Source organism: Oncorhynchus masou, unplaced genomic scaffold, assembly GCF_036934945.1.
Source record: "Oncorhynchus masou masou isolate Uvic2021 unplaced genomic scaffold, UVic_Omas_1.1 unplaced_scaffold_1173, whole genome shotgun sequence".
NCBI lineage: Eukaryota > Metazoa > Chordata > Actinopteri > Salmoniformes > Salmonidae > Oncorhynchus > Oncorhynchus masou.
This window is the reverse complement of record NW_027001493.1, coordinates 132,396-159,919: the sequence shown is the minus strand read 5'-3', so window position 1 is coordinate 159,919 and position 27,524 is coordinate 132,396. Positions and strand designations below refer to the sequence as shown.

General features: G+C 47.8%; 1 protein-coding gene across 1 annotated transcript in view; it reads right to left on the bottom strand.

The window, feature by feature from the left end:
• Positions 1–1,594: 1,594 nt before the first annotated feature.
• Positions 1,595–27,524, bottom strand: part of LOC135529513 (beta-chimaerin-like) — a 55,895-nt gene continuing 29,965 nt past the window's right edge. Inside the window, exons 7-13 of the mRNA XM_064958203.1 lie at positions 18,346–18,435; positions 12,142–12,226; positions 3,448–3,621; positions 2,516–2,593; positions 2,147–2,284; positions 1,862–1,967; positions 1,595–1,745 (exon numbers count right to left, since the gene is read on the bottom strand). Of these exons, the coding sequence (XP_064814275.1) occupies positions 1,601–1,745; positions 1,862–1,967; positions 2,147–2,284; positions 2,516–2,593; positions 3,448–3,621; positions 12,142–12,226; positions 18,346–18,435 (816 nt within the window). The 3' untranslated portion in view covers positions 1,595–1,600. The remainder of the gene's footprint in view (positions 1,746–1,861; positions 1,968–2,146; positions 2,285–2,515; positions 2,594–3,447; positions 3,622–12,141; positions 12,227–18,345; positions 18,436–27,524) is intronic.

Sequence of the window (27,524 nt, the reverse complement as noted above, 5' to 3'; positions counted from 1 at the left end):
TCTTATGAAATCCATAGATAAGGGCTTAATTCAGTTATTGCGACTGATTTCCTTATTTGCACTGTAACTCAGTCAATTCTGTTGAAATTGTTGTATGCTGCGTTAATATTTTTGTTCAGTGTGTGTATATGTATATACATATATTACCCCATGGTATTCCACTAAAGTATGAATATTAATATATATATATATATTATATTAATTACTTTACCCATTCCATGTGTCAATTTAAACGAATGAGAAGTTTGATTCAAAAGTTCGGTAAACATTTAGGCTCACACACATTTCACCCAAACCATACACTATAACTCAGCCTATTTTTATAGTACCAGCAAACAGTTGCAGATGGAACTTCAACCGTGCCACTCAAAATGTGTTTCTAAGCATTTCCTTACAAGTTTAACCTGCTCTGTTTACCAATTCCTTTAGGGTTTTGTTGTCTTTTGACAATGGAACACATCGCAGATCCTTGACAACCTATCAGTTTCAGGGGGGAAAAAGCACATGATGCTGAAAGCATAAAGAAATCTTCACAAAATAAATTGATCAGCACAGTGCTTCATACATAGACCATCCATCCATATCTCACCCTACAGGATCACACAGTTACTGAGTCATGAGACTCATTGACCAATAATCACAAAACGAACACACTTGAGCAGACAATCACTATACAGACAGACATCAACCAAGAAGAATGTGTTAGTGTGATGATGCTAGATTTATGGAAACATGTTTATTGTCACAGACACCGGAAAGGGGCAGTGAAATGTGTTGTTTTATAGGGTCAGCCATGGTAGTACAGCGACCCTGGAGCAAATTAGGGTTAAGTGCCTTGCTCAAAAGGCACATTGACTGATTTTTAACCTTGTCGGCAAGGGTATTCAAACAAGCAACCTTTGTTTACTGGCCCAACACTTACCGCTAGGCTACTTGACGCCATGAAAGGTGTGTGAAAATGTTGGAAACAATGGCTTTTTCTAAAATGGCACCCTACTCACTATATAGTGTGCACTACTGTTAACCAGAGCCCTATGGGGCCTGTTCAGAAGTAATGAAAATAGGGTGCCATTTGGGATGTATCCAGTACCTTGTTCCTCTTAAGGAGAATATGGCAGGATGTGACAACCTTTGACCTTACTGTAACAAGACATGATGGCTGACTGACGTACCACAGACTCAACTTCAACACTCATGCTTATGGGAGAGAAGTAATGGAAGCTCAAATCTGACCACAATAGAAACATTTGGGAATTTTGACACTTCGTATGATGACAGACATGATGGCTTGAGATTCCTCTGGTATGGAATAAATCAAACATCCTATTCCTGCCTCAGCATCCTGCAGACAGGGGCTCCAGCCCATCCTGCCCAGCAACAGACAGGGCTCCAGCCCATCCTGCCCAGCAACAGACAGGGCAGACAGGGCTCCAGCCCATCCTGCCCAGCAACAGACAGGGCTCCAGCCCATCCTGCCCAGCAACAGACAGGGCTCCTGCCCAGCAACAGACAGGGCTCCAGCCCATCCTCAAAACAAGCCCATCCTGCCCAGCAACAGACAGGGCTCTCCTCCCAGCAACAGACAGGGCTCCATGCTCTATCAGGAGCTGTACGATGAGTTTTGATGCCTCATGTCGTTCAGAGTGGCCAGGGCGTCCTGTTCAGGCGGCTGCATTAACGTTGGACCAAACACAATCCCCAGGTTCTCAGAATTCATGAAATTGTCCTTTTCAAACATGGTGACCCTGTGAGAAAGATGATTATTATATTAGTCAGAAAGGTGAGAAACAACACATGTGTATGTAAGACTACATCACTGATTCAACCCCATGAAGATCAGATGCAGTGTGTGTTTCATCACTTCTTGAGATGCATCATCAGGTAGCGTAGGGTCTCGTAGTGGGCTGGCGGGAGCTGCAGCAGCCCCTCGTGGATGGCCTCCAGTCTGGTGTCTGGGTTGGGAATTTCTACCAGGAGGAAGTACTACTGTTAGTTACGGTCACCTGATAAATATCCGTGCCACAGACCTGAACATTTTCCTTAGCTCCCCAAGCTAGTGCCTAGCCTTTAGCGCAGTACACAGTCATTGCGCTGGAGACCCAAGGCGCATTGAGCTAATTGTGGGAATAAGTATGGGCGGACGTACTTGCAGCTTGTATGAATGTGGAGTACACGTGGAATGTGATGACTGGAATGGGCAGGTCTCTCAGATAGAGCTTCAGAGCTCCAGCGATGATGTTGATGTCGTTGTACACATTGGCACTGATGTCTGCCTTCTCGCCATCTGCAGAGATGACACACCAGACACATTATGTACCGACCAGGCTGCAGTATATTCACTACAATTACCACAATGCAACATAATTGCCCTTTACACCTGACATAACGACATCCAGCAGTCTGATATGGTTTTCCTGTGCTCATGTGCTTTTCATTTGAACCTATGGACTTTCATGTCTCATAACCTTAAACCAGACCGAAGCCCTGAGGCAAAGGGAATTAAGTTCACACAAACCTCGGTCAAAGGCGAGCCTCACGTCCTCAATGTGTTCTGAGAAGCCAGACACTCTGTAGAGGCCCTCAGACTGCAGACCTGCAAGCAGCAACACAGAGAGTCGGTTATCTCTACTCTCTGTACCCTCTTTCACCCCATGCAGTCTACTAAATAAACTCAACAAGCTCTTTGGATCAACAAAATTATTCAACAAGGGTGGCCTTTATTTCAACCAATGGAGCCTCGAGGCAGATTACAGTACTTTGGGGAAATTACATATTGATTAAAATGTTGATTAAGTCTTTTACATACACAGTATTTTAGAAATAACACATCCAGTTGAAATAACCGGTTTGAGAGTAGTTCAACACAGTTCAAATGGACAATTTTCTTTGACTAAATGTAGCAATCTCTACCTGGAACAGCCTAAAGAGGACTGGCCACCTCTCAGAACCTGGTTCCTCTCTAGGTTCCTGCCTTTTTAGGGAGTCTTTCCTAGCCACTGTGCTTCTACATCTGCATTGCTTGCTGTTTGGGGATTTATGCTGGGTTTCTGTATAAGCACTTTGTGACATCTGCTGATGTAAAAATGGATTTATAAATACATTTGATTGATTGAATTTGATGCTAATTTAAAAGATTGGTTTGCACAGCACTTCATTTAGGAGCCTCCTTGACCCTGGTCCAAGAGAGCCAATACATTTCAGTCATTTAGCAGACACTTTTATCCAGAGCAACTTACAGTTGTGGGTGCATACATTAAAGTACTGGTCTCCCGTGGGAATCCAACCCACAACCCTGGCGTTGCTAGTGCCATTCTCTACCAACTGAGCCACACAAGACCATATCACAGACATCCATTTTCACCTTGAAATTTGAATATTATTTCAGTTTAGCTAACAACATGCAGGGTGCACCTGGCTTTAATGTCACAGAAACATTCTAAACGGTACCTCGTAGTTCTATCTCCTTGATACACATGTCCACCACCATGGGCCGTGTGGTGTTGTGGGCCTTGACCAGGGTAGTGAGGTCACAGCTGAACACCTTCTTAATCCTGCGCAGGTCTGGCTGACAGTCGCTGGGCACCAGCTTGGAACACTGCTTGTGTACGTTCAGCCCACAGTCTGGAAACCACAGGTCAGAGAGGTGGTCAGTCAGTGTTAAAATACACACACATACAGAAAGGATTGATTCCAATCTTATAATCTGACATGATTATGGTCGACTTCTTCTAAAACAACATGTAACACATTACAGAGGGGTTAGAGATAACAAGTAGTACAGTGATTATCCCAATCTCAGAGAGAAAGCCCAGCCAGCCACGGTAAGACCAGGCTGCTTCAATATGCCATGGTGGGCCACGTCACAGCAGAGGGGCTTGGACAGCTGGGGGTGAGAGAGCAGAGCACCACCTCTCTGTGTGGCATCACTGTCCCGGTCTGGCCTGCACACACACCGTGACGAAGAGAGCAAGCTGCCTCTCTGGGAGATGCCACAGGAATGTAACCTAGGTTGAGGTTTCTCTGCCTGCCTGTAAACATACTGTACTTGGGAGGCTCCCTGACTCAATAAGAACATCCAGCTAAATCATTCATCACTGATAGTGGCGTTGTTACGACCAAGAAATACTCAGCATTATTGCTGGTCCGCTGACTGGGGTTCCTTATTCTCAGATACAGACAGATTAAAAATAGAGAAAACACAGAGACTGTCAGACAGAAAAAGATTGAGAAAGAGATAGACAGACAAAGAGATGGGATAGGGAGGAAGAAGACAAGCTAAGCATGCTAGAGGAAGAGAGAGGAAACAGAGAGAGAGAGCAAGAGAGATGGGGATAGGGAGGAAGAGAGAGAGAACAGAGAGAAGAGAGATGAGGACAGGGAGAAAGAGAGACAATGAGGATAGAAAGCCAGTCATCAGTTGAGTATCTCTGTGTGTTAGAGGACTGCTTCAGATACAACCAGAAGTACTAAAGAAGTCTCTTCTGATTCCCACAGGGCTGTCTGATGACACCAGCGTTGCCTGGGGCTTATAAGCATGGCTAATATCTGAACAACAACCATCTGTCTACAGAGAAAAACAGCCACGTTAGTCCTCCTTTCAAGCATCCATGTCAGGATTGTATCCAGGCCATAATAGAACCCTGTGTCTATCGCAGAGAGTTTAGGGACTTTCCAAACCTACTTGTCTACTGGTCAACGAGCCTCAATTGTGCTACAGTCTTGCTAAGTTGTAAATGTTTGTAATGTATTTATATTGTGTGTCTGAACCCTATACTTCACTGCACCAGTGAAGTATAGTTAGGCAGGTAGCCTAGTGGTTAGAGTGTTGGGCCAGTAACCCAAAGGTTGCTGGAACGAATCCTTGAGCTGACAGAGGTTAAAAAATCTGTCTTTCTGCCCCTGAACAAGGCAGTTAATCCACCGTTCCCCGATAGGCAGTCATTGTAAAGAAGAAATTGTTCTAAAATTTAAAAAAATACAGTGATCTGTTTTTCAGCCAACAAACATTTCAACAAGTTCACTAGGATACAACATTATTGATCAGTATAATCATTAGGTGGTGTTCATAAATACTAGGGTTGCAAAGGGTGGTTCATTTACTGGAAACTTTCAAGTTATCACAAGACATCTAGTGGTGCTTTTGGGGTATTTCAGATTATCACAGGTGTCTGTAATTATCTCTAGCTCTCTGTGTGTCCTTATTACCTGTAAAAATATAAACTAATATTTATTTTACCTTTATTTAACTAGGTAAGTCAGTTAAGAACAAATTCTTATTTTCAATGACGGCCTAGGAACACTGCCTTGTTCAGGGGAAGAACGACAGATTTGTACCTTGTCAGCTCGGGGATTTGAACTTGCAACCTTCCAGTTACTAATCCAATGCTCTAACCACTAGGCTACCTTGCCGCAAACAGAATAACAATGCTGTTGATCCTAAATATAAACCAGCAACTTAGTGAATACCATTGGTACCATATTAGGGTTTCAGTGTGACATACAGTACCGGTCTAAAGTCTGGACACACCTACTGTACTCATTACAAGGTTTTTAGTTTTACTATTTTCTACATTGTAGAATAATAGTGACGACATCAAACTATGAAATACATATGGAATCATGTAGTAACCAAAAAAGTGTTAAATAAATAAAAAAATATTTTGTATTTTATTTGAGATTCTTCAAAGTTTCCACCCTTTGCCTTGATGACAGCTTTGAACACTGTTGGCATTCTCTCAACCTGCTTCATGAGGAATGCTTTTCCAACAGTCTTGAAGGAGTTTCCACGTGTGCTAAGCACTTGTTTCCTTCACTCTGCGGTCCAACTCATTCCAAACCATATCAATTGGGTTGAGGTCGGGTGATTGTGGAGGCCAGATCATCTGATGCAGCACTACATCACTCTCCTTCTTGGTCAAATAGCCCTTACACAGCCTGGAGGTGTGTTTTGGGTTGTTGTCCTGTTGAAAGACAAATGATAGTCCCACTAAGCACAATCCAGATGGGATGGAGTATCGCTGCAGAATGCTGTGGTAGCCACGCTGGTTAAGTGTGCCTTGAATTCTAAATTAATCACAGACAGTGTCACCAGAAAAACACCCCCACACCTCCTCCTCCATGCTTCATGGTGGGAACCACACATGCAGAGATCATCAGTTTACCTACTCTGCATCTCACAAAGACAAAATCTCAAATTTGGACACGTCAGACCAAAGGACAGACTTCCACCAGTCTAATGTCCATTGCTTATGTTTCTTGGCCCAAACAAGTCTCTTATTATTGGTGTCCTTTAGTAGAGGATACTTTGCAGCAATTCAGCCTGATTCACGCAGTCTCTTCTGAAAGGTTGATGTTGAGATGTGTCTGCCTGTTCATTGAACTCTGTGAAGCATGTATTTGGGCTGCAATCTGAGGTGCAGTTAACTAATGAACTTATCCTCTGCAGCAGAGGTAACTCTGGGTCTTCCTTTCCTGTGGTGGTCCTCATGAGAGCCAGTTTCATCATAGTGCTTGATGGTTTTTGTGACTGCACTTGAAGAAACTTTCAAAGTTCTTAAAATGTTCCTGATTGACTGACCTTAAATTAATGATGGAGTCTTTTCTCTGCTTATTTGAGCGATTCTTCCCATAATATGGACTTGGTCTTTTACCAAATAGGGCTATCTTCTGCATACCACCCATACCTTGTCACAACAGATTGGCTCAAATGCATTAAAGAAAGAAATTCACACATGTTAATTGAAATGCATTCCAGGTGACTACCTCATGAAGCTGGTTGAGAGAATGCCACGTGTGCAAAGCTGTCATCAAGGCAAAGGGTGGCTCCTTTGAAGAATCTCAAATACCTTCAGATTTGTTTAGCACTTTTTTTTGTTTACTACATGATTCCATGTGTGTTAATTCATAGTTTTGATGTCTTCACTATTATTCTACAGTGTAGAAACTAGTAAAAAGAAAGAAAACTGGTGGCAGTTGTGACAAAAGTTAATAGTAAATAGAGTGTCACAGTTCATTGAAAATAATGCCATTGTTGATTAGATGCTTTTTGCATTATTATGCTGTTCTCTCTTCAACCATATGGTCTATCTACTAGAAACTCATGGACAATATGGTACCGGTCGCTTTGCAACCCTAAATATTACATCCTTTTATCTGGCAGGAAGCACCAGGGACAGCTACATGTGTCCCTTTTCACTCAATTTAACTTCAGGATTGGAATGATATGAACAGTATTGTGATATTTTCCCCATGTACTGAAGCACTGAAATGGGTTAAAACCACTCCTTAAAAAGGATCTCCATTACAAAGCATGGCAGCACGGCCAGGCAGCACGGCCAGGCAGCACGGCCAGGCAGCACGGCCAGGCAGCACGGCCAGGCAGCACGGCCAGGCAGCACGGCCAGGCAGCACGGCCAGGCAGCACGGCCAGGCAGGATTGTTTTGATCTCGCAGACTGGGATATGTTCCGGGTAGCCTCAGAGTAATATCGACAAATACGCTGATTCGAGTGAATTTATAAGAAAGTGTATAGGAGATGTATCTACTGTGACTATTAAAACCTACCCGAACCAGAAACTGTGGATAGACGGCAGCATTCGCGCAAAACCGCAAGCGTAAAATCACCACATTTAACCATGGAAAAGTGACTGGGAATATGGCCAAATACAAACAGTGTAGTTATTCCCTCCGCAAGGCAATCAAACAAAATGTCAGTATAGAGACAAAGTGGAGTCACAGGAGTCACAGACACGAGATGTGGTAGCGTCTACAGACAATCACGGACGACAAAAGGAAAACCACAGCCACCTCACGGACACCAACGTCTTGCTTCCAGACAAACTAAAACACCTTCTTTGACCGCTTTGAGGATAATACAGTGCCACAGACACGGCCTGCTACCAAGGACTGTGGGCTCTCCTTCTCCGTGGCCGACGTGAGTAAGGCATTCAAAAGTTAACCCTCGCAAGGCTGCCAGCCCAGACGGCATCCCTAGCCGTGTCCTCAGAGCATGCGGAGACCAGCTGGCGTGTTATCGGACATATTCCATCTCTCCTTATCCCAGTCTGCTGTCCCCACATGATTCAAGATGGCCACCGTTGTTCCAGTACCCAAGAAGACAAAGGTAACTGAACTAAATGACTATTGCCCCGTAGCACTCACTTGTCATCATGAAGTGCTTTGAGAGACTAGTCAAGGATCATATCACCTCCACCTTAGCTGTCACCCTAGACCCACTTCAAATTTTCTTACCGCCCCAATAGGTCCACAGATGATGCAATCGCCATCACACTGCCCTATCCCATCTGGACAAGAGGATTACCTATGTAAGAATGCTGTTCATTGACTATAGCTCAGCATTCAACACCATAGTACCCTCCAAGCTCATCATTAAGCTTGAGGCCCTGGGTCTCAACCCCACCCTGTGCAATTGGGTCCTGGACATCCTGATGGGCCGCCCCCAGGTGGTGAAGGTAGGAAATAACATCTCCACTTCACTGATCGTCAACAATGGGGCACCACAAGGGTGCATGCTCAGCCCCCTCCTGTAATCCCTGTTCACCCATGACTGCGTGGCCATGCACACCTCCAACTCAATCATCAAGTTTGCAGACCACACAACAGTAGTAGGCTTGATTATCAACAATGACAGCCTACAAGGAGGAGGTGAGGGCACTCGGAGTGTGGTGTCAGGAAAACAACCTCTCACTCAACGTCAACAAAACAAAAAAGATGATCTTGGACTTCAGGAAACAGCAGAGGGAGCACCCCCCTATCCACATCAATGGGACAGCAGTGGAGAAGGTGGAAAGTTACGTTCCTCGGTGTACACATCACAGAAACTGAAATGGTCCATCCACACAGACAGTGTGGTGAAGAAGGCACAACAGCGCCTCTTCAACCTCAAGAGGCTGAAGAAATGTGGCGTGTCACCTAAAACTTTCAAACTTTTACAGATGCACAATTGATAGCATCCTGTCGGGTGTATCACCGCCTGGTACAGCAACTGCACCTTCCTCAACCACAAGGCTCTCCAAAGGGTGGTGCGTTCTTCCCCTCGCATCACCGGGGGCAAACTACCTGCCCTCCAGGACACCTACACCACCCGATGTTACAGGAAGGCCAAAAAGATCATCAAGGACAACAACCACCCGAGCCACTGTCTGTTCACCCCGCTACCATCCAGAAGGCGAGGTCAGTACAGGTGCATCAAAGCTGGGACCGAGAGACTGAAAAACAGCTTCTATCTCAAGGCCATCAGACTTTTAAAATAGCCACTAACACAGATGCTGCTGCCTACATACAGACTCAATCATTGGCCACTTTAATAAATTGATCACTAGTCACTAAGAATGCCACTTTAATAATGTTTACATATCTTGCATTCCTCGTTAACATTACTCATATACTGTATTTTATACATTCTATTGCATCTTGCCTATGCCACTATCATTGCTCATCCATATATGTATATATTCTTATTCCATTATTTTACTTAGATGTGTGTATTAGGTAGTTGTGGAATTTTTAGATTACCATGTTAGATATTGCTGCACTGTCAGAACTCGAGGCACAAGCATTTCGCTACACTCGCATCTGCTAACCATGTGTATGTGACCAATAAAATTTGATTTGACAGCACAGCACAGCCAGCACAGCCAGCCAGCACAGCCACCCAGCACAGCCAGCCAGCACAGCCAGCCAGCACAGCCAGCCAGCACAGCCAGCCAGCACAGCACAGCCAGCACAGCCAGCACAGCCAGCCAGCACAGCCAGCACAGCAGCCAGCCAGCACAGCCAGCCAGCACAGCCAGCCAGCACAGCCAGCACAGCCAGCCAGCACAGCAGCCAGCCAGCACAGCCAGCCAGCACAGCCAGCCAGCACAGCACAGCCAGCACAGCCAGCACAGCACAGCCAGCCAGCACAGCCAGCCAGCACAGCCAGCCAGCACAGCCAGCCAGCACAGCCAGCACAGCCAGCCAGCACAGCCAGCACAGCCAGCACAGCCAGCACAGCCAGCACAGCCAGCCAGCACAGCCAGCACAGCCAGCCAGCACAGCCAGCACAGCCAGCCAGCACAGCCAGCCAGCACAGCCAGCCAGCACAGCCAGCACAGCCAGCCAGCCAGCCTTGTTGCAGTTTTGTGGATACAGTATTTGGTTGTCCTTGCTTGATTGGGTGTGTCCCGTTGATGCACCTTCTAAGCTCTCTGTGAGCGTCTGTCTTGTTTATAAATAGTTGACAGTCATAGTCACAGGGGGAACTGGTTTGTCCCAGGTGTCACTGAGGAATGCTAAATTACTACATTTCACAGGCCTCATCCAACCATTGACTTACATGGAACAGACCACATTTCACAGGCCTCATCCAACCATTGACTTACATGGAACAGACAACATTTCCTGGACTCTACATTCCATGACATGATCCAGGCTTAACGTAATATTGTAATACCCTTTTTATTGTCATAGCATTTAAAAATAAATACATTATTAGGCATTTCAAGTTTGATATCTCATGTGTTACAATTGACATGACATGAAACCCAACCGGACAGAGACGTCTGATCAGTCCAATTTGATTGATATTTGATCAAACGTGAATTCTTGAAATAAATCCAAACTTGGAAGTCATATTGTTTATTTGTGGTAAACACGGGGGGATAAAATGAGAAAGCCGGGATACATGTATGATTTATTGAACATGTTAACAGGACCCAGAGGGTCTGATCAGGGATGTTAACAGGACCCAGAGGGTCTGATCAGGGATGTTAACAGGACCCCAGAGGGTCTGATCAGGGATGTTAACAGGACCCAGAGGGTCTGATCAGGGATGTTAACAGGACCCAGAGGGTCTGATCAGGGATGTTAACAGGACCCCAGAGGGTCTGATCAGGGATGTTAACAGGACCCCAGAGGGTCTGATCAGGGATGTTAACAGGACCCCAGAGGGTCTGATCAGGGATGTTAACAGGACCCCGAGGGTCTGATCAGGGATGTTAACAGGACCCAGAGGGTCTGATCAGGGATGTTAACAGGACCCAGAGGGTCTGATCAGGGATGTTAACAGGACCCCGAGGGTCTGATCAGGGATGTTAACAGGACCCCGAGGGTCTGATCAGGGATGTTAACAGGACCCCGAGGGTCTGATCAGGGATGTTAACAGGACCCCGAGGGTCTGATCAGGGATGTTAACAGGACCCCAGAGGGTCTGATCAGGGATGTTAACAGGACCCCAGAGGGTCTGATCAGGGATGTTAACAGGACCCCAGAGGGTCTGATCAGGGATGTTAACAGGACCCCGAGGGTCTGATCAGGGATGTTAACAGGACCCCGAGGGTCTGATCAGGGATGTTAACAGGACCCCGAGGGTCTGATCAGGGATGTTAACAGGACCCCGAGGGTCTGATCAGGGATGTTAACAGGACCCCGAGGGTCTGATCAGGGATGTTAACAGGATCCCAGAGGGTCTGATCAGGGATGTTAACAGGACCCAGAGGGTCTGATCAGGGATGTTAACAGGACCCCGAGGGTCTGATCAGGGATGTTAACAGGACCCAGAGGGTCTGATCAGGGATGTTAACAGGACCCCGAGGGTCTGATCAGGGATGTTAACAGGACCCCAGAGGGTCTGATCAGGGATGTTAACAGGACCCAGAGGGTCTGATCAGGGATGTTAACAGGACCCCGAGGGTCTGATCAGGGATGTTAACAGGACCCCGAGGGTCTGATCAGGGATGTTAACAGGACCCCAGAGGGTCTGATCAGGGATGTTAACAGGACCCCCGAGGGTCTGATCAGGGATGTTAACAGGACTCCGAGGGTCTGATCAGGGATGTTAACAGGACCCCAGAGGGTCTGATCAGGGATGTTAACAGGACCCCCGAGGGTCTGATCAGGGATTAGAGTTATTTTCTTTAGGCTTTCATCCCAAATTGCATCCTATTCCCTGAAAAATTGCATCCTATTCCCTGTAAAACTTTAGATCAGAACCTTATGAGCCCTACACACGTGGACTACATAGGGAATAGGGTGATATTTGGGATGGTACTCTAATGTGATGAAGTACCCATGAAAGGTCAGTGATGGTAGCTAGGTCAGCAGTGAGCAGTGTTGGGATGTCTGAATGGAAGAGGAGAGTACCTGAGCAGTGGACCCCTTGGGCTATGAGGCCCCACATGAAGTTGGCACAATACTCGCACCAGTGAGGCCCTCGGAAAGTATGAACCTATGGAAGGGTGAGACAACACAGCAACAGATTAGAGCCTGGAAGACACACACGCCAAACCTTCTCACTCTCACCGAACAAACATAACTCTAAATCACACACAGTAAACAAACATAACTCTAAATCACACATACCTCACTGAACAAACATTATAACTCTAAAATCACACACACATATACGCAAACAGACAAACACACAAGATCTGTGAATTTTTTTCATTCATTGTATTTCTGGAAGTGAGTTGGCCCCAGGGCAGGTTAGATGGTTACTGTAGGTGAATAGGACCCAGGTCAGGTCAGATGGTTACTGTAGGTGAGTAGGACCCAGGGCAGGTCAGATGGTTACTGTAGGTGAGTAGGACCCAGGGCAGGTCAGATGGTTACTGTAGGTGAGTGGGACCCAGGGCAGGTTAGATGGTTACAGTAGGTGAGTAGGACCCAGGGCAGGTCAGATGGTTACTGTAGGTGAGTGGGACCCAGGGCAGGTCAGATGGTTACTGTAGGTGAGTAGGACCCAGGGCAGGTTAGATGGTTACTGTAGGTGAGTGGGACCCAGGGCAGGTCAGATGGTTAATGTAGGTGAGTGGGACCCAGGGCAGATCAGATGGTTACTGTAGGTGAGTGGGACCCAGGGCAGGTCAGATGGTTACTGTAGGTGAGTAGGACCCAGGTCAGGTCAGATGGTTACTGTAGGTGAGTGGGACCCAGGGCAGGTCAGATGGTTACTGTAGGTGAGTGGGACCCAGGGCAGGTCAGATGGTTACTGTAGGTGAGTAGGCCCCAGGGCAGGTCAGATGGTTACTCTAGGTGAGTAGGACCCAGGGCAGGTCAGATGGTTACTGTAGGTGAGTAGGACCCAGGGCAGGTCAGATGGTTACTGTAGGTGAGTAGGACCCAGGGCAGGTCAGATGGTTACTGTAGGTGAGTAGGACCCAGGGCAGGTCAGATGGTTACTGTAGGTGAGTGGGACCCAGGGCAGGTTAGATGGTTACAGTAGGTGAGTAGGACCCAGGGCAGGTCAGATGGTTACTGTAGGTGAGTGGGACCCAGGGCAGGTCAGATGGTTACTGTAGGTGAGTAGGACCCAGGGCAGGTTAGATGGTTACTGTAGGTGAGTGGGACCCAGGGCAGGTCAGATGGTTAATGTAGGTGAGTGGGACCCAGGGCAGATCAGATGGTTACTGTAGGTGAGTGGGACCCAGGGCAGATCAGATGGGCTGACAGAGATTCACACACAATGAATCATGTTGTCGTCCAAACTACACATTCTGTATTCGTTCATCAGCTCTTTTGTTTCTTAGATCAAAGGTTCCACAATGGTTTCTCATAGGGGAGAGAATATTAGCGTCCTGTCCAAGGGGTGTACATGCACATCAAGCTGCCTCACACTACAGAAACAGACTCCTGTCCTATGGGCTGCTCTGGGTCAGACGTGGCTTACTGTCCTATGGGCTGCTCTGGGTCGGACGTGGCTTACTGTCCTATGGGCTCCTCTGGGTCAGACGTGGCTTACTGTCCTATGGGCTGCTCTGGGTCGGACGTGGCTTACTGTCCTATGGGCTGCTCTGGGTCGGACGTGGCCTACTGTCCTATGGGCTGCTTTGGGTCGGACGTGGCTTACTGTGCTATAGGCTGCTCTGGCTTGGGAAGTAAATATTACACCATGTCAAAATAGAGGGATACTTGTTTACCTGGATGTGCCACAGCTCTTCACACTGTGCTTAGTAATGACAGAGGAATGTCTCTTCAGTAAGGCAGAAAATACTTGTTTTGGTCCCAAATGGCACCCTATACCCTATATAGTGCACTACTTTTTCCTGATGAAACTAGTCTTCTATCTAGGGAATATGGTGCCATATGGAACTCAGCCCTGGTCTCTGGTCCCAGTCTACAGTGGGAGGGAGGGAGGGAGAGGCCCCAAGCCCAGTCTACAGTGGGAGGGAGGGAGGGACCCCAAGCCCAGTCTACAGTGGGAGGGAGGGAGGGAGAACCCCAAGCCCAGTCTACAGTGGGAGGGAGGGAGGGAGAGACCCCAAGCCCAGTCTACAGTGGGAGGGAGGGAGGGAGAGACCCCAAGCCCAGTCTACAGTGGGAGGGAGGGAGGGAGAGACCCCAAGCCCAGTCTACAGTGGGAGGGGAGGGAGGGAGAGACCCCAAGCCCAGTCTACAGTGGGAGGGAGGGACCCCATGCCCAGTCTACAGTGGGAGGGAGGGAGGGACCCCAAGCCCAGTCTACAGTGGGAGGGAGGGAGGGACCCCAAGCCCAGTCTACAGTGGGAGGGAGGGAGGGAGGGGGAGGGAGGGAGGGAGGGAGGGAGGGAGGGAGGGAGGGAGGGGGAGGGAGGGAGGGAGGGAGGGAGGGGGAGGGAGGGAGGGAGGGAGGGAGGGAGGGAGGGAGGGAGGGGAGGGAGACCCCAAGCCCAGTCTACAGTGGGAGGGAGGGAGGGAGGGAGGGAGGGAGGGAGGGAGGGAGGGAGGGAGGGAGGGAGGGAGGGAGGGAGGGAGGGAGGGAGGGAGGGAGGGAGGGAGGGAGGGAGGGAGGGACCCCAAGCCCAGTCTACAGTGGGAGTGAGGGAGGGAGGGACCCCAAGCCCAGTCTACAGTGGGAGGGAGGGAGGGACCCCAAGCCCAGTCTACAGTGGGAGGGAGGGACCCCAAGCCCAATGAGTGACTGTGTATACAAGTCAGATTAAAAGGATTTACAAAGTGTCTGGCATCTGTTCCTGCCCGGGCTGCTGGATACATGCAAACATGTTCACACACATGCAAGCCTGCACCGACCACTTCACTAAAGTGTTTAGGTTACGTTAGATTGATAGAAGAGTACAGATAAGGGCTCTTGACAGGTGCTGAGCAGCCGGGTGGTTTGTTGTTCCATTCTGAAATGGGACCAGACACTGGATTGGAGAGCTGGAGGTTAGGAGGCCATTCTACCCTGCAGACTCCCTGAAACCTGAGACACAATGGCAGGAATGTATTCAGGTGCCCATGAGGAGAGATCGCTTTCTCTCTCCATTCAATTTAAGGGCTTTATTGGCATCGGAAACATATGTTAACATTGTCAAAGCAAGTGAACCAAATAATAAACTAAAGTGAAATAAATACAAATTAACAGTAAACATTACTCACAAAAGTTCCAAAATAATAAAAAGACATTAAATGTCATAATTATGTGCAAAAATGTCAAGTACAAAAGGGAAAATAAATAAAACAGAAATATGGGTTATATTTATACTTCACTGGTTGTCCTTTTATTGTGGCAACAGGTCACAAATACTGCTGTTGTGATGGCACACTGGTATTTAACCCAATAGATATGAGAGTTTATCAAAATTGGATTTGTTTTCAAATTCTTTGTGGGTTTGTGTAATCTGAGGGAAATGTGTCTCTCTAATATGGTCATACATTTGGCAGGAGGTTAGGAAGTGCAGCTCAGTTTCCACCTCATTTTGTGGGCAGTGAGCACATAGCCTGTCTTCTCTTGAGAGCCAGGTCTGCCTACGCGGCCTTTCTCAATAGCAAGGCTATACTCACAGTCTTTATATAGTCAAAGATCTCCTACATTTTGGGTCAGTTACTGTGGTCAGGTATTCTGCCACTGTGTACTCTCTGTTTAGGGCCAAGTAGCATTCTAGTTTGCCCTGTTGTTTTTGTTAATTCTTTCCAATGTGTCAAAAAAGTATATTTTTGTTTTTTTATGATTTGGTTGAGTCTAATTGTGTTGCTGTCCTGGGGCTCTGTGGGGTCTGCAAACAAAGCCCCAGGACCAGCCAGCTTGTTATCGACAGTTTGGGAATCACTTCCTTTTAGGTGGTTGGAGAATTTAATGGCTCTTTTATGGATTTTGATCATTAGCAAGATATCGGCCTAATTCTGCTCTGCATGCATTATTTGGTGCTTTACATTGTACACAGAGGATATTTGTGTTTGTCCCATTTTGTGAATTCTTGGTTGGTGAGCGGACCCCAGACCTCACAGCCATAAAGGGCAATGGGTTCTATAACTGATTTAAGTATTTTTAGCCAGATCCTAATTGGTATGTCAAAAAAAAAAACATTCGGACTCAGGAGAGGTGAAGGTCGAGAGCCATGCGTCCTCCAAAACACAACCCAACCAAGCAGCACTGCTTCTTGACACAATGCACATCCAACCTGGAAGCCAGCCGCACCCATCCCTGCCGGCCAAACCCTCCCTAACCCGGACGACACTGGGCCAATTGTGCACCACCCCATGGGCGGCCGGCTGCGACAGAGCCTGGGCTCGAACCCAGAATCTCTGGTGGCACAACTAGCACTGCGCCAACCGGGAGGACATTATTTTAGTCTCACTGAGATTTACTGTCAGGGCCCAGGTCTGACCAAATCTGTGCAGAAGATCTAGGTGCTGCTGTAGGCCCTCCTTGGTTGGTTACAGAAGCACCAGATCATCAGCAAACACTAGACATTTGACTTCAGATTCAGAGCCCTCGTCAATTCGTTGATATATGTTGAAGAAGGTGGGGGGTTTAAGATGCATCCCTGTCTCACCCCCCAGCCCTGTGGAAAGAAAATTAGTGTTTTTCCAATTTTAACCGTGTACATGGATTTTATAATGTCGTATGTTTTTCCCCCAACACCAATTTCCATCAATTTGTATAGCAGACCCTAATCCCAAACTGGATTTGTTTGTTTGTTAGGGTGTGCAGCGTGAATACATGGTCTGTTTTATGATCATTTGGTAAAAGCCAATTTGACATTTGCTCAGTACATTGTTTTCCCTGAGAAAATGTATGAGTCTGCTTTTAATGATAATGCAGAGGATTTTCCAAAGGTTGCTGTTGACACATATCCCACAGTAGTTATTAGGGTCAAATTTGTCTCCACTTCTGTGGATTGGGGTGATCAGTCCTTGATTACAAATATTGGGGAAGATGACTAAGCTAAGGATGATGTTAAAGAGTTTAAGTATAGCCAATTGGAATTTGTGGATTGTATATTTTATAATTTCATTGAGGACACCAGCACCACAGGATTTTTTGGGTTGGAGGGTTTGTATTTTGTCCTGTAGTTCATTCAATGCAATTTGATAATCTAGTGGGTTCTGGTAGTCTTGTATAGTTGATTCTAAAATGTGTATTTGATCATGTTTCTGCGGTTTGTTCTTTGTTGTAGGGCCATAAAGATTGGAGAAGTGATTTACCCATTCATTTTCATTTGATAGATCACTCTGTGTTGTTGTTTGTTTAGGGTCTTCTAAGAGTCTATGGATTCTTCAATTACATTGAGCTGATTCCTGAAGTGCTGTTCTTTCTGTATTGTTTTAGTGATTCACCATAGGCGTAGGCTCAGGTTCTGGGTCTCTATGTTTTTGGTTGGATAGGTTTCTCAATTTCTTTTAGGTTTTTGCTTTCTTCATCAAACCATTTGTCATTGTTAATTTTCTCTAGTTTTCGGTTTGAAATGTTTAGATTTGATGAAGCTGAGAGGTCAAAAATACTGGTTAGGTTTACTGCCAAGTTTGTGTTGGTCTCACGCACCAAAATCATTTGTTGTATTCAATATATCAACTGTATTTCTGTTTTTGAAAATCAAGATGAAACAAAGGTTAAAGTACTCGAAAATCTCAGCCAATCAATGTTCACAGCCGTTAATGGGTTAAAACATAAGCCATATCCATGAAGCACAGTCGATAGATTTAGACATATGGCTGACAGCTGCACGTGCCCACAAGACAGCTTTCATCATGAAAGCACATAAAGATGAATAACATCAGTCTCTGTTATAATGGTACCTAACCGGTAGCCAGTCTAGTGACAGGTAGGCAGCTCACTAGGCAGATAAAAAGAGTCATTGAAATCGGTTACTTTGTCACATTGAGGAATGTCACTTTTAAGTTTCAGATCAACCTGACAGGACTTAATCTCCCAGAGCCTGCATGGACAAGCAGAGCTGCCTGTAGGAATGGAATCATTTCCTGAGGTGAAAGAGCTTCGAACAGAGCTTTGAACAAAGAATCTACAGAGAGGCAGACCTCCTACAGAGGTCCTAAAGCAGTCGACTCTCCCTCCCTCCCTCCCTCCCTCCCTCCCAGTACCTCACTACATCCTCCTTTAAAAAGGTTCAATCAAACAAAACATCTCACCTTGAAGTTGTGGATCTTGTCATAGGAGCTCTGCTTCTCGGAGGGGCAGTCTTTCAGGGTGCTGTGCCGTACCAGAGGAGAAGTGGTGATCTGTGGACAGGAAGCCAACAGTTTTAGAGGCTTCCAGAGTAAAGTTCTCCTGCTCCCCAACTTGACCCTCAGGGCGAAGGCCAGTAGCTCCTGCCTCTTCCGCTCCCCTCTCTTGGTCTTGTGGACCGTTACATCTCCTGGCCCTATCCCTCCTCCCGGACCCCGGCTCCCTTCCTCCACTTCCATGGCCGCTGCCGTGTGTCTGACTGTGTCCCCCTGTCCTGGTCCTAGTCCGGGCTCCCACAGAGCCTCGGTCTCCTCTGGTGAGCCGTGTGGTGTGTGCTGGAGGACGTAGCGCCCAGTGCTGGGTAACAGATGCCGGCTGCAGCCGCCCAACGAGGAGGGCACAGCCGCTGTGCTCCTCTCCCCTCCTTCTCCCTCTGTTCCTCCTACTCCTCTTCCTGCTGCTGCTGGGACCCAGGAGGGTACAGACTGACAGTCAGGATGGGGGCGGCTCTGCATCTGTTCTGAGCTCCAGCTCCAGGGAAAAGAAACAGAGAGCAGCCAGCAGAAGTGGGCGGCCCCCAGGGCAGGAGTGTGCCTCACACAATGGCTCTCATTCACACACACCCAATAGGAGAGAGAGAAGTCCGGGGGGAGGGTCCCTTGGTTGGTGGGGAGGGGCTAGGAGGAGAGTCCCTTGGTTGGTGGGGAGGGGCTAGGTGGGTGTGTGGGGTTAGAGTGAGTGTGTGTGGGGTGAGGGGGAGCTATCAGTACAGCTCAGCAGCAATCTAAAGCAGGATCAATGGCTGCTGTCAAACTCTCTACAGACACAGAGAACCATGTCACACTACCTATTAGCACGTTGCCTCCCGGACATACACACTCAACTGGAGATACTGAACTGCCAGTAGCCCACGGTAACAAACCTCCCCACCAACAACAGTTACAGAACCAAGTCCCCTCCACACAACAGGAGTCCTGGCACTATGACATGCTCCTAGATTCCTTCCAGTCCAGTAGAAACCGATTAGTCAACTACATCTCGACATTCATGCCTCACAATCCACTGGTGGTCTTCCTCTCCCTGCCTAGACTGCAGCCAGACTCCAAACAGCCGCTATGACTCCAGCCTGCTCCCACCAATCCCTCTGCTCTGCTCTTAAACCCCCCCAGCAGAACAGCACCCGACCATGGTCATCACTGGGATTGGCAGGGATTATGGCCGTAATCCCCACTCAAGGTGTAATCCCACGGTGACCAAATCCCTGTCAGGTCCCAGGCAGAGTTCATGGTGGCCATGTCCTGACTCAGTGGGGGGGATGTTGCCGAATCTACAGCACTACAACACATTGAGCGACTCTCCTTCTAAACATCCACTCCTAAAACACCAGGAGGGCCTCATCAGCTCCTCTTGATTAACAATACAATCAAATGGGAAGTAGACAACTCAAACTAGTGGACATTCAGGGTTACTGAAATGAAATGTTGAAATTAGGGTCAGCAATGCAGTTAATCTGTGAAGAGAAAGAATGAGGGAATGTCAGAATTAAACTAGAACAGAGGATTTTGTAGCTGTGATTGAATGTTGAAGAGCTGGAAGGGTAGAATCGTTGAGGAAGGGAATGATCCTAAGGGAGAGAGAAATATGCTTGAAGCTCACTCAGCTCAGAGACAAAAGCACTTCAGCTGAAATGAGAGGATAGGCAGCTTTAAAAAAGTTGTAATAGACATAGAAGCCGTTTTAAAAATATGGCTTTGGGCCTCCTATACACCGTCCAAACTTCCGTAACGTAGACTGAGGACCATATTGTGCTGTAGCTACAGAAGTAATGTCTTCTCATTTCTACCAGCATGTCAACTGTGCAACTAGATGAGACAAAACATTTACTCCACACACAAACACATACAAAGCTCTCCCTAACCATAACCCTGTCCTCATGATTTGTGCTTACAAGCAAAAACTCAAAAACAGGAAGTACCAATGACGTGCTCAATAAGGAAGTGGTTGTTAAGCTACAGGACTGTTTCACTACTGTAGACTGGAATGTGTTATGGGATTCATCAGTCACCGGCTTCATTAATAAGTGTATCAACAACGTTGTCCCCACAGTGCCCGTACGTACATATCCCAACCAGAAGTCATGGATTACAGATAACATCCGCACTGAAAAGGCTAGGGCTGCCGCTTTCAATTAGCGGGAGGGACACTAATCAGGACACATAAATCCTGCTACAACCTCTGACAAGCCATCAAACAGGCAAAATGGTCAATGCACAACTTAGTATGATTCGATCTATGCCGGCACTGATGCTCTTCGGATGTGGCAGGGCTTGCAAACTATCACAGATTACAAAAGGGAAACCCAGCCGCGAGCTGCTCAGTGACACAAGCCTACCAGATAAGCTAAATGCCTTCTATACCTCTGTTTGAGGCAAGCAACACTGAACCATGTATGAGAGCACCAGTTGTTCCGGATGACTGCGGGATCACGCTCTCCGAAGCCAGTGGGAGTAAGATCTTTAAACAAGTTAACATTCACAAGGCCGGATTACCAGGATAAATATGGATTACCAGGACACTTACTCAGAGCACTGACCAGCTGGCAAGTGTTTTCACTGACATTTTCAACCTCTATCTGACCCCGTCTGTAATGCCTACGTGTTTCAAGCAGACCACCATAGTCCCAGTGCCTAAGAATGCCAAGGTAACATGTCTAATTGATTATCACCCCGAAGCACTCACACCTGCAGCCATGAAATGCTTTGAAAGGCTGGTCATGGCTCATATCAACACTATAATCCCAGATACTCTGGACCCTCACCAATTCACAAACCTCCCTAACAGCTCTACATTGCCCTCTCCTACCTGGACAAGAGGAACACCTTAGTGCCCTCCAAGCTCATCACTAAGCTATGGACCCTGGGACTGAACACCTCCCACTGCAACTGGATCCTGGACTTCCTGACGGGCCGCCCCCAGGTGGAGAGGGTAGGCAACAACACATCCACCAAACTGACCCTCAACACGGGGACCCCTCAGAGGTGCGTACGTATTCCCCTCCTGTACTCCCTGTGGGCGCACACGACTACAACACCATCATTAAGTTTGCTGATGATACCACTATGGTAGGCCTGATCCTGATGAGACAGCCTATAAGGAGATCAGAGAGACCTGGCATTGTGGTACCAAGAAAACAGCCTCTCCTTCAACGTCAGCCAAGGAGCCGATGATGGACCACAGGAAACTAAGGGCCGAGCAGCCCCCATTCACATCGATGGGGCTGTAGTGTTGTGGGTTGAGAGCTTCAAGTTCCTCGGTGTCCACATCACTAAGGATCTATCATGGTTCACACACACCAACACAGTCGTGAAGAGGGCACGACAATGCCTCTTCACTCTGAGGTTGAAAAGATTTGGCATGGGGCCTCAGAACCTCAAAAAGGTCTACAGCTGCACAATTGAGAGCATGACTGGTTGCGTCACTGCTTGGTATCCGACCGCAAGGCGCTACAGAACATCACTGAGGTCGAACTCCCTGCCATCCAGGACCTCTCGACCAGGCAGTGTCAGAAGAAGGCCATAAAAATTGTCAGCCACCCAAGTCATAGAGACTGTTCACTCTGCTACCGCATGACAAGCAGTACCACTGCACCGAATCTTCAACCTCCGAGGCCTTGAGACTACCGGTTCCGGTAGAGCGAGCGGCCGCATCTACACTTCGGTCCGCAGGTAGTATAACTTTTTATAACTTTTCATTACATTTCGTTATAGTACAACGGTTTGATTTGTCTAATCTTAGCAATTTCTTCTTAGCCAGCTACATAGCCGTCTTTGTATCAACGACAATTGCATAATTATCGTATTTCGTCGTCCTAACGTATCTGCCCAGCAGCTAGCTAAGCAGCTAGCTAACATCCACTGTCCACTAGCACTGTAGAAACTATTACACTCAACTGAACGACTCGATTAGTGTAGTGTCAGCTAGCTACATAGTTGTCTTCGTATCCAAGATAATTGTGCAGTTTAGAGTGTGTAGACTTAGAGTGATTATCTTAATTTACCGAGGTTAGCTAGCCAGCTATTTGTCGTCCTTAACGTAGGAAATGCTGCTAGCTAGCTAGCCAACAGCTAGCCAACCTCTACCGAATTGAACTCCAACTACCCGGTCAACATTCCGCGTCGTTCCACAGGTAGTATCACATTTTCATTTCACTTCATTACAGTACAACGGCTTGATTTGTTTGATCGTAGCTAGCCAGCTACATAGCCGTCTTTGTATCTAAGACAATTGTGTAGCCTAGAGCGATTTTCTAGGTTAGCTGGCCAGCTATTGTCGTTCTTCTAACGTAGCTAGCCAGCTAGCCCCCAAATAGCAGCACTGTAGTAACTATTACAGTACAACGGTTTGTTTTGTTTGATGGTAGCTAGCTAGCTACATAGCCGTCTTTGTATCTAAGACAATTGTGTAGCCTAGAGCGATTTTCTAGGTTAGCCAGCCAGCTATTGTCGTTCTTTTAAAGTAACGGAACGCAATCAACCTTGCTAGCTAGCCAGCTAGCCCCCGAATAGCAGCACTGTAGAAACTATTACACTCGACGGAACGACTTGATTAGTGTAGTGTCAACATCGCAGCCACTACCAGCTAGCCTACTCCAGCAGTACTGTTTCATTTCAATCATTTTAGTCAATAAGATTCTTGCTACGTAAGCTTAACTTTCTGAACATTCGAGACGTGTAGTCCACTTGTCATTCCAATCTCCTTTGCATTAGCGTAGCCTCTTCTGTACCCTGTTAACTATGTGTCTATCTATCCCTGTTCTCTCCTCTCTGCACAGACCATACAAACGCTCCACACCGCGTGGCCGCGGCCACCCTAATCTGGTGGTCCCAGCGCGCACGACCCACGTGGAGTTCCTGGTCTCCGGTAGCCTCTGGAACTGCCGATCTGCGGCCAACAAGGCAGAGTTCATCTCAGCCTATGCCTCCCTCCAGTCCCTCGACTTCCTGGCACTGACGGAAACATGGATCACCACAGATAACACTGCTACTCCTACTGCTCTCTCTTCGTCCGCCCACGTGTTCTCGCACACCCCGAGAGCTTCTGGTCAGCGGGGTGGTGGCACCGGGATCCTCATCTCTCCCAAGTGGTCATTCTCTCTCTCTCCCCTTACCCATCTATCTATCGCCTCCTTTGAATTCCATGCTGTCACAGTTACCAGCCCTTTCAAGCTTAACATTCTTATCATTTATCGCCCTCCAGGTTCCCTCGGAGAGTTCATCAATGAGCTTGATGCCTTGATAAGCTCCTTTCCTGAGGACGGCTCACCTCTCACAGTCCTGGGCGACTTTAACCTCATTCCTCTCTGCCTCCTTCTTTCCACTCCTCTCCTCTTTTCACCTCACCCTCTCACCTTCCCCCCCTACTCACAAGGGAGGCAATACGCTCGACCTCATCTTTACTAGATGCTGTTCTTCCACTAACCTCACTGCAACTCCCCTCCAAGTCTCCGACCACTACCTTGTATCCTTTTCCCTCTCGCTCTCATCCAACACTTCCCACACTGCCCCTACTCGGATGGTATCGCGCCGTCCCAACCTTCGCTCTCTCTCCCCCGCTACTCTTTCCTCTTCCATCCTTTCATCTCTTCCCTCTGCTCATACCTTCTCCAACCTTTCTCCTGACTCTGCCTCCTCAACCCTCCTCTCTTCCCTTTCTGCATCCTTTGACTCTCTATGTCCCCTATCCTCCAGGCCGGCTCGGTCCTCCCCTCCCGCTCCGTGGCTCGATGACTCATTGCGAGCTCACAGAACAGAGCTCCGGGCAGCCGAGCGGAAATGGAGGAAAACTCGCCTCCCTGCGGACCTGGCATCCTTTCACTCCCTCCTCTCTACATTTTCCTCCTCTGTCTCTGCTGCTAAAGCCACTTTCTACCACTCTAAATTCCAAGCATCTGCCTCTAACCCTAGGAAGCTCTTTGCCACCTTCTCCTCCCTCCTGAATCCTCCCCCCCCTCCCCCTCTGCAGATGACTTCGTCAACCATTTTGAAAAGAAGGTCGACGACATCGGATCCTCGTTTGCTAAGTCAAACGACACCGCTGGTTCTGCTCACACTGCCCTACCCTGTGCTCTGACCTCTTTCTCCCCTCTCTCTCCAGATGAAATCTCGCTACTTGTGACGGCCGGCCGCCCAACAACCTGCCCGCTCGACCCTATCCCCTCCTCTCTCCTCCAGACCATTTCCGGGGACCTTCTCCCTTACCTCACCTCGCTCATCAACTCATCCCTGACCGCTGGCTACGTCCCTTCCGTCTTCAAGAGAGCGAGAGTTGCACCCCTTCTGAAGAAACCTACACTCGATCCCTCCGATGTCAACAACTACAGACCAGTATCCCTTCTTTCTTTTCTCTCCAAAACTCTTGAACGTGCCGTCCTTGGCCAGCTCTCCCGCTATCTCTCTCAGAATGACCTTCTTGATCCAAATCAGTCAGGTTTCAAGACTAGTCATTCAACTGAGACTGCTCTTCTCTGCATCACGGAGGCGCTCCGCACTGCTAAAGCTAACTCTCTCTCCTCTGCTCTCATCCTTCTAGACCTATCGGCTGCCTTCGATACTGTGAACCATCAGATCCTCCTCTCCACCCTCTCCGAGTTGGGCATCTCCGGCGCGGCCCACGCTTGGATTGCGTCCTACCTGACAGGTCGCTCCTACCAGGTGGCGTGGCGAGAATCTGTCTCCTCGCCACACGCTCTCACCACTGGTGTCCCCCAGGGCTCTGTTCTAGGCCCTCTCCTATTCTCGCTATACACCAAGTCACTTGGCTCTGTCATAACCTCACATGGTCTCTCCTATCATTGCTATGCAGACGACACACAATTAATCTTCTCCTTTCCCCTTCTGATGACCAGGTGGCGAATCGCATCTCTGCATGTCTGGCAGACATATCAGTGTGGATGACGGATCACCACCTCAAGCTGAACCTCGGCAAGACGGAGCTGCTCTTCCTCCCGGGAAGGACTGCCCGTTCCATGATCTCGCCATCACGGTTGACAACTCCATTGTGTCCTCCTCCCAGAGCGCTAAGAACCTTGGCGTGATCCTGGACAACACCCTGTCGTTCTCAACCAACATCATGGCGGTGGCCCGTTCCTGTAGGTTCATGCTCTACAACATCCGCAGAGTACGACCCTGCCTCACACAGGAAGCGGCGCAGGTCCTAATCCAGGCACTTGTCATCTCCCGTCTGGATTACTGCAACTCTCTGTTGGCTGGGCTCCCTGCCTGTGCCATTAAACCCCTACAACTCATCCAGAACGCCGCAGCCCGTCTGGTGTTCAACCTTTCCAAGTTCTCTCACGTCACCCCGCTCCTCCGCTCTCTCCACTGGCTTCCAGTTGAAGCTCGCATCCGCTACAAGACCATGGTGCTTGCCTACGGAGCTGTGAGGGGAACGGCACCGCAGTACCTCCAGGCTCTGATCAGGCCCTACACCCAAGCAAGGGCACTGCGTTCATCCACCTCTGGCCTGCTCGCCTCCCTACCATTGAGGAAGTACAGTTCCCGCTCAGCCCAGTCAAAACTGTTCGCTGCTCTGGCCCCCCAATGGTGGAACAAACTCCCTCACGACGCCAGGACAGCGGAGTCAATCACCACCTTCCGGAGACACCTGAAACCCCACCTCTTCAAGGAATACCTAGGACAGGATAAGTAATCCTTCTCACCACCCCCCCTTAATGATTTAGATGCACTATTGTAAAGTGGCTGTTCCACTGGATGTCAGAAGGTGAATTCACCAATTTGTAAGTCGCTCTGGATAAGAGCGTCTGCTAAATGACTTAAATGTAAATGTAATTAAATAGTTAGTCCAGTTAGCCAAATAGCTATCTGCATTGACTGTTTTTCCACTAACTTAGACTCCTCACATACTGTACGCTGCTGCTACTGTCTATTATCTAGCCTGCTGCCTAGTCACTTTATTCCTAGTTATATGTACACAGCCCGTCCAGCATCACTACTCTGGACGGTTCTGACTTAGAATATATGGACAACTACAAAAACCTAGGTGTCTGGTTAGACTGTAAACTGTCCTTCCAGACTCACATTAAGCATCTCCAATTCAAAATTAAATCTACAATCAGCTTCCTATTTCGCAACAAAGCATCCTTCACTCATGCTGCCAAACGTACCCTTGTAAAACTGACTGTCCTACCAATCCTTGACTTTGGCGATGTAATTTACAAAATAGATTCATACACTCTACTCAGAAAATTGGATGCAGTCTATCACAGTGCCATCCGTTTTGTCACCAAAGCCCCTTATACTACCCACCACTGCGACCTGTACGCTCTCTTTGGCTGGCCCTCGCTTCATACTCGGCGCCAAACCCACTGGCTCCAGGTTATCTACAAGTCTCTGCTAGGTAAAGCCCCGCCTTATCTCAGCTCACTGATCACCATAGCAGCACCCACCCGTAGCACGCGCTCCAGCAGGTATATTTCTCACTGGTCATCCCCAAAGCCAATTCTTCCTTTGGCTGCCTTTCCTTCCAGTTCTCTGCTGCCAATGACTGGAACGAACTGCAAAAAACACTGAGGCTGGAGACACATCTCCCTCACTCGCTTTAAGCACCAGCTGTCAGAGCAGCTCACAGATCACTGCACCTGTACATAGCCCACCTGAACATTGCCCATATGTAAATAGCCCATCCAACTACCTCATCCCCATACTGCATTTATTTATCTTGCTCCTTTGCACCCCAGTATCTCTACTTGCACATTCATCTTCTGCACATCTACCATGCCAGTGTTTAATTGCTAGATTGTAATTACTTCGCCACCATGGCCTATTTATTGCCTTACCTCCCTTATCCTACCTCATTTGCACATACAGTCAATAATACAGTAGAAAAGGTATGTTTGTTTATTCCATGTGTAACTCTGTGTTGTTGTATGTGTCGAACTGCTTTGCTTTATCTTTGCCAGGTCGCAGTTGCAAATGAGAACTTGTTCTCAACTAGCCTACCTGGTTAAACAAAGGTGAAATAAAAAAATATATACAAATATTAGCTTGTACCCCTGCACATCGACTCAGTACTGGTACCTTGTATATAGCTAAGTTATCGTTACTCATTGTGTATTTATTATTAC